The 14117-nt window shown below is 40.9% G+C and overlaps 1 protein-coding gene across 1 annotated transcript; it reads left to right on the top strand.

The window, feature by feature from the left end:
* Window positions 1-1544: 1544 nt before the first annotated feature.
* notum1b (notum, palmitoleoyl-protein carboxylesterase b) lies at window positions 1545-14001 on the top strand. The gene is made up of 11 exons (XM_022207838.2): window positions 1545-3014; window positions 4208-4260; window positions 4385-4480; window positions 5010-5070; window positions 6518-6576; window positions 6966-7068; window positions 7146-7337; window positions 8462-8559; window positions 8647-8794; window positions 8895-8942; window positions 11771-14001. Exons 1-11 carry the CDS (start codon window positions 2647-2649, stop codon window positions 12153-12155), a joined length of 1611 nt encoding a protein of 536 aa, XP_022063530.2. The 5' UTR covers window positions 1545-2646; the 3' UTR covers window positions 12156-14001.
* Window positions 14002-14117: the final 116 nt, after the last annotated feature.

Here is a 14117-nt window from a genome sequence, read left to right as displayed (position 1 = left end):
TATCAAAATGCTGTAATTTATTAAATATGGCAACTGGCCCTCTTTTAGCCTCATAAAGTATTTAAAAAAAGAATAACATTCAAGTCCAGTTTCCTATGTTTTCTTATATCCCAAAGTCCTTATAAAATCAGATCCTCTACAATTTGGATCCAAAAATGACACAAAGATAATTATTCCTTTTCCTTGACCTTTAGTATATTTAACTCCAGTGGTCCATGCAAGAGAAGAAGAAAGACTTTTCTGTAAACTGGACACAACACAGTCAATCTGTTCCCCATATGGATGGCTTCATGTACGTACCATATGCAGTTCACCTGCACAGTAACTGAGAGAATCAAGGCCATTTTCTGTCAGCGAGGATCAGATCAGATCTAAGCTGGAACCAGACTGGATGGACAACGTGGCATGTGGTACCAACAGATGGAAAGGTGTGAGGCCGGAGCTTTAGAGGCCGTACGACTGGCTGACCAGTTCAACATTTAGAAGCAGAGTTCACGAGAGAGAGAGAAAGAGGCAGGCAGAAGGGTGAATATAGTTCTCAGTTCTGGTGGGAAATTGCCACCATCTGAATAAACAAGCAAACAATCAGTTTCCTTCCTCACTCAGCAGGACAGAAAACTTTAAACTTTCTGGATGGAATGCAAACTCCATGTCAAGCACAGAACGGCAAACGCACACTAGAAAACAGGGTTCCCTTCCTTTTGAAATGCGTATCAAAGTCAGGAAATAAAAATGTAATGACACTGAGGCTGAATGTTAGAGGATGATGCCGCTTTAGAGATGTGAAAAAGAAAATGATTTATCTGATCAAGGGGCTTCGACCACACCAGCTTGCTGTACAATTCAGTGAAATACTCAAACATAAGTGCCAGCAACTGAAAGAAAATGGATTTATGGGAAATGTTATGAGGGATAATCATCTGTGGAGCACAAACTGAAAGATCTGACATGAATTATCAATGAAGATGTAATAAATGGGAAGAAGAAGTGAGGGTCAACCTTCAGAATTCAGTGGAGCGAAGGGTCAAATGTGGCCACTGACTTGGATTCATTCACAGTTAGTAGGTTGATGAGCTCATCTGATCCCTGGATGGGCTCAGATACAAGAATGGTGTAGGTATATAGGAATAGGTAAATGTTAAACAACAAATTACATCAGAAAACTGCTTGAAAAGACAGCAGGAACTGACTGTATAAGATATATCTTTATTAATCCTTGGATAGTGCAAACATGTACCGAACATCAGAATAAAAAATTAACAAGACACTACAAGTGAAGTCTGGACACACCTTCTCACTCATTTGATTATTTTCTACATTGTAGATTAATACTGAAGACATCAAAACTATAAAAGAATATATATGGAATTATGTTGTAAGCAAAAAAGTGTAAATCTTCAGTATTTATCAACAATGTAGAAAACAACACAAATAAATAAAAAGCACAGAATGAAAAGGTGTGTCCAAACTTTTGACTGGTAGAGGACAGATGCTTCCATATGTGGAAATTTAGATACTGTATGCACATATTTATATGCTGATGAATGATGATATTGTACAGATTTGCACGTTTGATCCATACATTTGATCGATACTGTACAATGGAGGAAAGATTCCTTTCTACAGATAATTTCTGCACCAGTGACCTGCAGCTTTTTGATGTCTTAAGGTGGCAAACATGCTGAGAACCAATGCTGGAGGCTCTGCTGCTACTGCTGGACAAAGTGCGGGATTGTTGCTCTTCCACCTGGATGTCATCTAGCAAAAAAGCAACAATTTAAAAGAAACTGACACAACACTAAAGAATATTTCCTGTCTGTAAGTAAATTAAGTTAAAATTGAGAGATGCTTCATCTCCTCTTGTCAGTCATGCTTTAAAGGCTCCCAGTCACATCATGGCCTCTAAAGACATAAACTCATCACCAACACAAACAAAAAGAAATTGCAGGTTTGCTTTTTAGCGAATGAAAAAACAAGAAACCAAAAACATACATGTGCATCCACTGGAGGCTGCAGCAGGACGGCCCGTCTCTCCTCACACAGTACGTTCAATCACAGACACTTCAAAGGCAGAGTGGTCATATGATGACACAACATCAAAGGGACCGAGTGTGTGAGTGAACCGAGCGGAGGGGGGCGTGCCAGGCATATACACGCGCTCTCGGGGTGAGACCGACGCCCCGCCGGGAGCATCAGCCAACAGTAATAACGATTGGCCCGCGGGAGTGAGAGGCACGGGGGCAGGGAGAGAGGGGAGGAGGGGGAGGACTTCAAATAAATTCCCTCCTCGTCCGCAGCTCATGAGGACCTGAGCCAAGAGGCAACAGGTCGCCAGTGAAGCTGCGCGCAACCAGACTTCACTGTTATTTTTACGCGCGTAAATGACGCTTTTTACTGGATGAGCCGCTCCGCATTTAAGGGAATGAACTGGAACTTCACGTGGGGCGAATTTGAAGTCAGCTCCCCACCTCTCAGAGCACCATGGAGGTCCGCGAGCTGCGTTTAGTCCGCACACCTTGCGTGAGTGTCTCCGTGCGTTTTCAAAGAACTTTCCGCCTCCTCTCCGTCTGCTCCTAGGATATGCTGAGTTTTATTCACACCTTCACGCACACACTCGAGAGACGTTTCCCACTAAGAGTTTAGAAAATGCAGAGCCGCGGCGTGCTGAGAAGCTCGGCCGGACTGTCCGCGGTGCGCTCCTGCCTGCTGCTGCTCTTCATCCACATGAGCGCACCGCTGGAGGCGAGGAGAGTGCGCGGCGGTCGGGCGCAAACTCGGCGTGTTCAGCAGCAGCAGCCGCCGCCTTCTCCGGCGTACAGGGAGCGGGTGGAAGGAGCCGAGAGCTTCCCGTTGGACTTCACGGCCGTGGAGGGCAACATGGACAACTTCATGGTGCAGATTAAGAACTTGGCGCAGTCGCTGTATCCGTGCTCTGCGCAAAAGCTGGACCAAGACATGAAGCTGCACTTTTTGAAGAATGTGTCTGTGACGTGCAATGACGGGTCACCTGCGGGGTAAGTGTTTGGGCTGCAGCTTCTCAGCAGCAACATGTGACTTAAACAGCCAGACATGGTGTTTAATAACTGGAGTGAACCTCGGTGAAGCCATGACAGACAGACAGACAGACAGACAGACAGACAGACAGACAGACAGACAGACAGACAGCTGCGCTCTGTGGCACCACACATCCAGTCAATGTAGTGGTTTAGCTCTCTGCCCTTCATTCTCCTGTCACTCCGGATGCGACCAAAATGGATCAAAGGACAAGATCAGAGAGAGAGCAGTGCGCGCTGCCGCTCATTGAGGGAGAGAGAGAGGCCGTGCGCGCTCCCGACAGAGAGGCTTTTATCCCTGCAGGGATGAAGCTTGTGGTTCCTCGGAGCACAACCGATTACAACTAGTTTTAAAGTTGATCTGTTTTTCTACACTTGAGGAAATAAAATACTTTTTCAAGCAGTTTCCAAAGATTTTTACAGTCTGGATTGGTCTTGAAACACATTAAATCAAAAACATGAGGTCCAAATCAGACTGTATTGTTCAGAGGGCATCAAATTCCTAGAGTTGTGCCAATAATCCCATAGCAGAGAGATTTACTGTATATAAGTGGTATCAATGCCAGTGTTTTAACGCTATATAGAGAGTTTCAGGTGCATTGCCCATCAATAGCATCTTATCACTATGAATTACAATTTTGGGGTGAGTAAATGAACTGTAGTCAGTTTCTGAGGTAAGTTAACAAAGAGTCACTCAACTTTTTCAGATAAATAGTATTTTTAAGCATTGCCTGTTTTTTAAAATAAAAGCCAGAGGTTACTGGTATACCTATGGTAATTTAGTTCAATTAACTTTAATTTAGGCAACACTAGTGCCAAAGTAATACAGGACAAATGAAATCACTAATTCATTACAACACTGTTGTCGCTGTTGATATGAGGACCTTCCCACATGCCACCCAAGCTGTCAAGTGTGAGAGTGTGTGAGCTGCCAACATCCTCTACATATGTGAAGAAAGGAGAAAAAAAACCCATTAGGGCCATGAAAGCCTCCACTCAGGCTCCTGCAGAGAAGTTTAGTGGTGCGATCAGAGCCAGATCTTTCATGTCAGGATCAAAGGTAGCATCCCCAGTGTGGAGCTGGTGTTTGAATGCATCGGCGTGCACAATCGAGGAGCACATTCACAGCGATTTGTTCTGGTGTTCTCCTGCAGGTACTACATCAAGGAGTCCAAAGGCAGCAGGAGGTGGCTGCTGTTTTTGGAAGGTGAGGATGAACTTGTGAACTAAACCAGAGCTGAACACACAGAGCTCAACACAGCCTGTTAACAAACGTGTGTGTGTGTGTGTGTGTGTGTGTGTGTGTGTGTGTGTGTGTGTGTGTTGTTCAGGTGGATGGTACTGTTTCAACAGACAGACCTGTGACAGCAGATACGAGACCATGAGGAGACTGATGAGCTCCACCAAGTGGCCACAAACCAGAACAGGTAAAAGTCCTGCATTGTGAGCTGCAGAATCCAGGCACAAAGTTTTACCCTGTTTATGCAGATTTTGCAGAATCTCTACCCAGCCCCACAGAGCTTTAGCTTTCCTCAGTCGGAAAAAAACTTCCTCTGAATGAAGGAGATTCATGGAAGTGTTTGTGTTTGTTCTTTAGCTGAGTTTGCATTAATCTTTAGAAGTCAGACTCTGTGGTTCTTTGCCTCCAGTCATCAGGGAACTCCTTGTTTGTTTATGGCTCTCCCTCCTCCTCTGTATACTTTACACTGGTGGCCACTGCAGCAGCCGCACAGCTCCTCGGTGGCTGCATGTAACTGCTGACCAAAGCAGGGAAAGTTAATGACTTATTTGGTGCAGAGGAAACACACACATCCACAATAAACACACTCATCATAATAAGTAGCCTGAAGCGTGTGCTACCTTCACTGAAGCTTTTTGACTCTACAATGAGGACATTTGTCCAGAACGTGTCAGTTCTCACCTCAGCTGTTTCATCTGTCTTCCCTCTTTTCACAGGAACAGGAATTTTGTCTCCACAGCCGGAGGAAAACCCTCACTGGTGGAACGCCAACATGGTGTAAGAACTCATGCCAGTTAACGCTTTCATATGTGTGTGGGTTGTTTTGTTTTTTTTTTTTGTTCCATTTTCTTGTTTGTGAATTATAACTACTTACGTCTGAGTCAACGTGTGTGGGAGCACACATCTGGGAAAGCAACATCCTGGGAATCAGGATATTGAGTTGAAAAGATATAATTTATTAGTGTTAATGTATTATTTTTTGTCATATAGGTGCCTTACATGAGTTTTCCCATTTTCTGTATTAACTTTGCACTAAAGGTTTAAGATCATCTTTTTAAAATCTGATGCAGTGATCAGTGTGTAAACAGGACTACGACTTTGTGAAGTAGTCACATTCAGCTTTACTTGAGAAATGTGTGAACAGTAAAATACTTCTACAGTGATACTTAACCAATTATTATTGTTATTATCACTATTATTATTATTAGTAATAGTAGTAGTAGTATATGACACACTATTTTCTAAATCAAAATGAAAATAATTTCATTTAAAATAGGATTTTTTTTGTTAGTTAATTTAGCCAATGTTCAATAATTCCATTCAGTTTTCAGTTCAGTTTTATTTACTGTATATAGCATCATTTCCCTTTGTAAGTAATCTCCTGGCACCTCACATTGTAAAATAAAAGCCTGACAGTAATATTTTATAGAAACCCAACAAATCCATTGATTCCATTGGAGCAGCTCTTTTGGTGTAGTGGAAAAACAACCACCAAAAAAAGAAAAAAATCAGGGTCAGGCAGGTACAGCCGTCTGCCTCGGCTGGTTAGGGTGAGGGGAGTCTTCATGGTCAGACCATTCTACAGCACAGAATATTCTGACGACACCTCATTGTTATCAGGCTGCTATAGTGGAGGAAATGCTCTGCCTTGTTTGTACTTCTTTAAACCAGTGGAGCTAAGTGAAGGATGAAGCAGTGACAGGGGAAACCTTTGGCAAACCTGAAATTTCTGAGCTGTGTGTCGCTACCCCAGAAAAATGGTAGCATGTAGAAAGCAGAACGGGACAAGAATTCCACGTGAAATGTGTGGCTGATCTGAGGCTGATAACTACAGTCTACATCTTGTGAGTCTGAGTAGGATGACAGTAGAGAAAAGGTCAGGAGAGAGAAACAAAAAGACAACAAAAACAGAAGGTTCCTTGGCTGTTAAGCATTTCATTTTAGTATCATAAGTACAGCTGCGATACGTACAGGTTTCATGCTTCAACATTTCATCCATAAAAAAATATCACCAGTATTTGCCTGTCAGTGGATCTGTTTTTTACTAGCAGCTACTCATTCCTGTTAAAAATAAAAGTCTGTCATTGGCTTCTTCTAAAAACTGTTTGTGTCTATTTGTACATCTGTCAGCATTTGCAAACCAGCTCAAATAGAAACTGCTCTGATTTGGATTGTGACTGTAGGTTGTTTCTGCTGCTTCTAACAGTGTTTCTGTCTCCTGCAGGTTCATCCCGTACTGCTCCAGTGACGTGTGGAGTGGAGTCACCCCGAAGACTGATCACAGTAAGACACAGTAAATGAGATGGTCTGGCTGTGAGAGCTTGGAAGTTTTGCTGGGGATGTATAAAGTGCTGGAAGATGCAGTGAAAAGAACAGAACAGATCAGAAGAAATCCTACAAAGCCCGTTTTTCAGTTTTCTGTGCCTTCATTGCGTGGCTCTCGTATCAGTGATAACTTTTTGAGATTAATCTATGATTTTGTCCACATCTGGGTGACTGAAAAGCTAATTTTATTACATTTGAGACACTTGGAAAAAAGTGTTGTAGCTTTTAAAATGCCACTAGTTTAAACACCAAAGCCAAACTCCCAGCCCGATGTCTTTCTTTCATACTTTCCATAGATTTATGGTTCTCCTGTGTGTATCATAAAGAAATTCTATTTGCATCCTCAGGTGATTATGCGTTCATGGGCTCTCTGATCATTAAGGAGGTGGTGAATGAGCTGCTGTCAAAAGGTCTGGACAAAGCCAAGGTTGTGCTTCTGGCAGGCAGCAGGTCAGTGCAGTGTAAGTATGTTTTACCAAAGATAACTGCTCAGGTGGTCGATCTAATCCAACTCTTCTGGTCACCAGCGCCGGCGGTACAGGCGTCCTCCTCAACGTGGACCAGGTCGCAGAGCAGCTGGCGTCCCAGGGCCACAGAGGGGTGCAGGTCAGAGGCCTCGCCGACTCTGGATGGTTCCTGGACAACAAACAGTACAAATTCACCGACTGCCTGGACACCATCAGCTGCGCCCCGACAGAGGCCATAAAGAGAGGGATCAGGTAGGACAGAGATGGGGTTAAATGCAAGATGGTTTGTAGGAGGGAAAAAATGCCCCTCTCCAAACAAGAACAAAAAACTTATTTCAAGGAACTTTTACCTTGAAATAAGTGAAAAAATCTGCTAATAGAACAAGTGAAAAATGGCTTCGTGAGATTTCTAGAAATAAGATGTGATATTTAGAATATTGAGATCTCAAAATTAGCTGGGAAAACTTATTTTAAGCTCTATTTTACCAGGATTGTCAAGCTTAGGTGTCTTAAAATAAGCCAGATATGCTAAAAAAAAATAAAGCTTTTTTTCTCAAAAATAGATTTTTGCTTTTATGTAACCTCTTAATTTGGTATGTGTTAACCCTCCTGCTGTCTTCATTAATCGGGCACCAAAAAATATTGTTTCCTTGTCTGAAAAATGTCCAAAAAATCAGCAGAAAAAAATTCCCCAAATTTCTGAAAATTTGCAAAACCTTCAGAAAGAGAACTCCAATAATTCGTAAAAAGTTTACCTTAAAAGTTATATTTTAAAAAATCCCCCAAATTTGGCAAGAAAATTCTTGTAAATATTTTTAAAAAATGAGTAAAAATCTTCCAAAAGCATTCTAAAAATATCTAAAGTGATTGCATATATATCAGTAAAACTTCTAATATTTTCTTTAAGAACATTCACTAAAAATCAACCAAAATCCAGGGATTTTTTTGTGAATGTTCTGAAGAAACTTTTTTAACATTTCTTTTTTTTTTTTAACAAAAAATGATCAAAGATTTCCCCAAAATGTTGAAAATACGGACATCAGAAGTTTCACTGTGAAAATATTTTTTTTCCCACATTTTCAAACAAAAACGGGTCAATTTAACCCGCAGGAGGACACGAGGGTTAAACTTATTTTGAGTTTTCTCGTAAAATTCAACTCAAATCAAGATCATTTCAAGATTGTTTGACTTAACAAGATATTTAAGATGCCTTGTCTTAAAACAAGTCCCTCCATCTTGCTGAAATGTCACTTGTTAAGTGAATTTATCTTAAATACAGTGGGATGAGACATTCTGACTAAAAATAAGACAAATAGACTCGGTAAGATTTTGAGTTTTTCCAGTGAAAGAATCACTTTAGATTTTTTCTTTTGCAGGTACTGGGGCGGATTGGTGCCAGAAAGCTGCAGACAGGCTCATGTGGGAGAGGAGTGGAACTGTTTCTTTGGATATAAAGTCTTCCCCACATTGAAAAGTGAGTCCCAACGCACACAAAACGACAAAGACGGAGGCTGGTCTGTTATTTAAAGCCTGACCTGCGGTTCCTCTCTCCACCCTGCAGGCCCGGTGTTCGTGGTGCAGTGGCTGTTTGATGAAGCCCAGCTGACAGTCGACAACATCCATCTGACCGGGCAGCCCGTCCACGAGGGCCAGTGGAGATACATCCAGAACCTGGGCCAGGAGCTGAGGAACACACTACGTGACGTACCGTAAGGCTGACAAACACGCACACACACTGACATATGTGGACACACATGCAAGATGAAATGACTGTTTTACTGACTGTGACGCTGTGTTTCGATTTGGCAGGGCCATGTTTGTTCCAGCATGTCTGTCTCATGAACTCATTACCAGAACGTAAGTAAACAAAACAATGCCTAACATGTAAGATGAACCTTTAGAGAGAACCTGTAATCTTTATAAAGCTGAAAGTGTTATGTTAGATGTAATGCATTAAGTACGGTTATGCAGATCTTTTACTTTAATAAAAAAATAAATACTCTTACAAGTAAAAACCCTACATACAAAACCTTGTCTAAATAAAAATCAAAGTATTATTGGCAAAATGTTCTGAAAGTACACAAGTAATCCTTTACACACCAAAATAGGCTGTCAGTGCTGTGTTGTTAGAATAAAGCTGATGCTGCATACTGTCAGGTGACTGACTGTAATTCACTGATAACAAGTCTTTGTATTTTAAATCATTCATGATTTCTTGATGAGTTTTTAAAGTCCTGATCTGCTGTAAAGTAACTGCAGCTGTCAGATAAATGTGGTAGATCGAGTAAGAAGTGCAATATTTTCCTGTGAAATGATCAAAGTAGAAAGTAGCATATAGAAATTAAAAAACTAAAGTAAATTCCATGTGTCTTAGAATTATTTACTTGGTTACTTTACACTGCTAATTGTAAAGAATCATTATAGCACCAAATGTAGATTCATCCACTGCTGAAAATAATCCCTAACACATGCAGCATTTACTTAGCCTAGCCGCGCTAGACAACCCACGGCAACGAATTTAATTCTCTGCCAGGGTGGGTCTAGTTACCCTCCATAAGGCTCGAGGCTGGATTCTCCTAAAACTGGCCGGACCAATCACCATGAAGTGTAGAGTCAGAAGGCGGGCGTAACGAAGTGACGACAGAGGCGCGACGATTCTGACAGAAACAACCTGCGCACAATAAACAGTTATCTTTCGACTCGGCTTTGGCCACAGCCCTTAAAGATTTGAAGCTAAAATTCAACTTGAAAGATAAACAAAGGACGGCACTGAAGTGTTTCATTGAGAAGAAAGACGTATTTGGACTTATGCCGACGGGATATGGCAAATCCTTAATATACCAGTTGGCTCTGCTGGTCAGGAAGCTAATGGGACTTAGCCACAATCCGCCGGTGCTCTAGGAACTCCGTCAGCCTATTCGTTGCGCTGATTGGTTGTATACCTACCCAATTGCTGCAGAGTGATTTGAAAGACAACCTTTTAGCCCGCCTCCCTCCCTGTTGAGCGGCCGAGACCCTTGTGCCTTCAGAAACATGGGGCTAGCGCGGCTAGGCCAGCATTTACTCCAAATGCAGCAACGAATGCGCCTACCTGCTCAGCAAGGCTTTTTCTTTCAAATAAATCTGGAATAAAACTGTAAAAAAAAAACAAAATACCACCAGTGCAATCATTTAACAAAAAAACAAAACAAAACAGCAATGACAGAATAAAAGTGTGATACAATCAGGTTAATAAAAAAGCTATTTTCTCTCTGTGTATTTCAAGCCCACACCTTCATGTTAACACAACTGCAAAATCATTTCATATCAAGAAATAAATCAAATTTACTCTCCCTTCCGTCCCACAGTTGATGCCGTATTGTAATGAGGCTCACGGGTCTTCATTCTGTTCATATAACCAGTCCCGTACATCCCACGGCAGCTCATAGGAACACGTCTGAACCTTGAATACACGTGCAGTTATCGCTTACTCTTGTTTGCTGTTGTTTTACTGACCCTGAGAAAGTGAATTACAACAGTAAATGATCTTCATTGTTCAGGAAATCAATTTGAAACAGAAAAAAAAATACAGTGGTCCCTCACCATGTCAAGGTTCACTTTTCGCGGGCTCACTGTATTGCAGGATTCTGCGGTATATAGGTGTTTTTATATATGTAGTTTTAATTGTTTTTGCAGTAAAATAAGCATTGTCTAACCTAAAAACTTGAAAGCAGTATTTAAAATAATAATAATTAAAAGCATATTAAATCCAAATAAAATACGTACCATACAGCTCTGGGCGCTGACCGGCTCAGCGATCGTAGCATCAGTCTCCTCCATCACCCGTGTATAGCAGCATTCAACATTTCTCTTTGTCCATTCATCTCATCATCATCATCAGTACTGCAGCTAATTCATCACCATCTTCATCATTTAAGTTGTTTTATATTCACTGGTGAGTGTGCGGTTCAAGAGCACAGGAAGTGTTTAAAAGAGTGTGTGGAGGGTTAATAAAGCCTTGAAAGATACACTGGAAAAATGCCTCTCTCAAAACAAGAAAAAAAACAACTTATTTCAAGGAATTTTTTACCTTGAAATAAGTGAAAAAATCTGCCAGTAGAACAAGTGAAAAATGGCTTGGTGAGATTTCTTGAAATAAGATGTGATATTTTTAATACTGAGAGCTTAAAATTAGCTGGGAAAATTTATTTAAAGCTTTGTTTTACCAGGATTGTCAAGCTTAGGTGTCTTAACCCTCCTGTTGTCCTCATTTACGGCACCAAAAAATATTATTGCCTTGTCTGAAAACAAAACGAAAAATTCAGCAAAACGTCAATCAAATTTTAAAAAATTCCAAAATCTTCAGGAATAAAATTCCTTAAAAGTTTCTTTTAAAAGTTTTATTTTAAAAATCCCAAATTTGGCAAGAAATAAAAATTAAAAAAATAAAATAAGTCTAAAAATTGTAACTATTTTCAAAAAAAAGAATAAAAATCTTCCAAAAAAATCCTAAAAACATCTAAAGTGATTCCATTATATCAGTAAAAGTTCTGATATTTTCTTTAAGAACATTCGGGAAAAAAAATCTAAATCCAGCAAAATTCGCTCCCAAATCTACTGTTTCCAAATGTTTTTAAAGGAACCCCTTTTTTTAATTTCTTCCTCGTCTGCGTCCTCCATCGCTCTTTGTCTTCTTCCCTCTGCAGGTACTGGATGGACATTCAGGTTAAAGGCACCTCTCTGCCCAGAGCGCTGCACTGCTGGGACCGCAGCCTCCAAGACAGCCTCCACTCCAGCAACAGCAGCAACAGCAGCAACAGCAGCCACAGCAGCAACAGCAGCCACAGCAGCCACAACCATCAAAAGCACAACAAGACCGCTCCGGCCAGAGGCTGCCCCCTGCAGCTGATCGACAGCTGCCCCTGGCCGCACTGCAACCCCTCCTGCCCGACCATTCGAGACCAGCTGACGGGGCAAGAGATGAGCGTCATCCAGTTCCTGAAGCACATGGGCTTCGACGTGCAGAAGATGGCTCAGCAGCAGGGGATGGATGCCAAGAAGCTGCTGGGCATGCTCAATAACGGAAACTGATTCTGAAAAAACTGCTGTCGTGGTGTCATGAAGCCGTTCTGCACGAGAAGCCGAACACAAGGGGAAGATGACAGATGTAAAAACAAACTGCTAAGACACAGAGTCTTCCATCAGCAACATAAAAATCTACTGAAAAACGACTCAAAAACTCAGAAGTGCCTCATGAGTTCAGAAGACAGGTCAGAAACAATCAAACCAGAAAGTTTGAGCTGTTTAAACACAATATATGGAATCACATCAGATCAGCATAAGATTTACAGATATGTTATTATTCTGAGAAGCTGGACGCAGTGTGAAAATGTGCACCGATCAGCCACAACATTAAAATCAACAGCTTAACATTTTGTAGGTTCCCCCTGCCGCCGGAAAACGTCATCCTCGGTCACTGTGGTGGAACAAACCATATGTTCGGGCTGTTGAACTGTCAGTAGGTCAAACTCAGCCTACATGCAGCTGCACAGATATGAACCCTCGTGTTGTCCTTTAAAGTTTGAAAATGTGGAGGAAAAAATATATCTTCACAGCAAAACTTCTGATGTCCACATTGTCAACATTTTTGGGAAGTTTTTGAACATTTTTCGGTGGAAATAAAGAAATGTTAAGAACATTCACCAAAAAGTTTTGGTTGATTTTTTTTTTGGTGAATGTTCTTAAAAAAAGAAAATATTAGAAGCTTTACTGATATATTTGTAAACATTTTAGATATTTTTAAGATTTTTTGGAAGATTTTTACTCATTTTTTGAAAATATGTACAACAATTTTTTTGCCACATTTGGGGGATTTTTTTAAAATAAAACTTTTACGGGAATTTTTTTCGGAATTATTGAAATTTTCTTTCTAAAGGTTTTGCAAATTTTCAGAAAATTGGGGGAATTTTTTTTTGCTGAATTCTTGGATTTTTCTCAGACAAGGAAACATTTTTTTTCGGTGCCCGTAAATGAGGACAACAGGAGGGTTAAGTTTAAACAGTTTACGACAACCAAAACTGACAATTGACCGGTCCAAGAGCAAAAATGGTTGTTAAAATGTTCCAAATAAGTGCAACGCCTGTTGCAGACATGATTGAGCTAGAATGTATCACAGTAACTAGTAACACTGAAGTCATATTACATCGTCATCTGCAAGTAGTAGCAGGTAGGTAAAGTCTTGGTAGGTCTAATGACTGACAGTGCAGATTTATAAAGACTCCTCTGGGCTCCATACTGCACACTGCTTCACAACATCTAGGTACGACGATGAAAAGTTTAAGAGTTCAAAGACATTACATTTCCTGCATTTCTGACCAGTGAGTGGTTTGTTTTCACCATGGTGACTGACTGAAGATGTACACAAAAACCCAGATGACCCTGTTTTCCATAGCTCTGACCTGGTGGGGCTCCTCTGGGGGAGTCCTGCGGTGTTTGATCCTCTGGGTCATGCGGTTTGCAGGGTAGGACCTCTGAGGATGGCTGTGGATCTGGGAGTCTGGAGGCTGGGTCCTGCTGAGGGAGGCCTCTGCAACAGTGTTTAGATTTCAAGGTTTTTTTTTAAACGAGGCTGTCACTCAGTGGTTTTAATGTTGTGGCTGATGGGTGTTTACAGTACCGTGTGCTCTATAAAATGTCTTGCAGGTGAGATTATCATGATAGTTGTCTAAAGTAGTCTTCAGAGTTTTGATGGGAACGCACTGGACCGAGAAGCTTGTTGTGGGGATTTGGTGCTCTCTTCTGTCAACTCTAAAAATCACATTCACAAATCCATGTATGGTGCTGCTGTTTCTACCCTCCACCAAATATGCTGCTTTTTCTCTTTTTGGAAATATAATAATTTAATGGGTAATATTTACTAATAAAAAGATTAAGATTATTACTTTGTACTTCAGGCCACGGTTAAGTGCTTTATTTATTTTTCTACTGAAAATAGCTTTTATATGTCCTTATAGTCAGACACAGTTAACGTCTCCATACATTTTACTTTTATAC

Source organism: Acanthochromis polyacanthus, chromosome 3 (genome assembly GCF_021347895.1).
Source record: "Acanthochromis polyacanthus isolate Apoly-LR-REF ecotype Palm Island chromosome 3, KAUST_Apoly_ChrSc, whole genome shotgun sequence".
NCBI classification, from domain to species: domain Eukaryota; kingdom Metazoa; phylum Chordata; class Actinopteri; family Pomacentridae; genus Acanthochromis; species Acanthochromis polyacanthus.
This window is presented reverse-complemented; position numbering and strand designations above follow the sequence as displayed.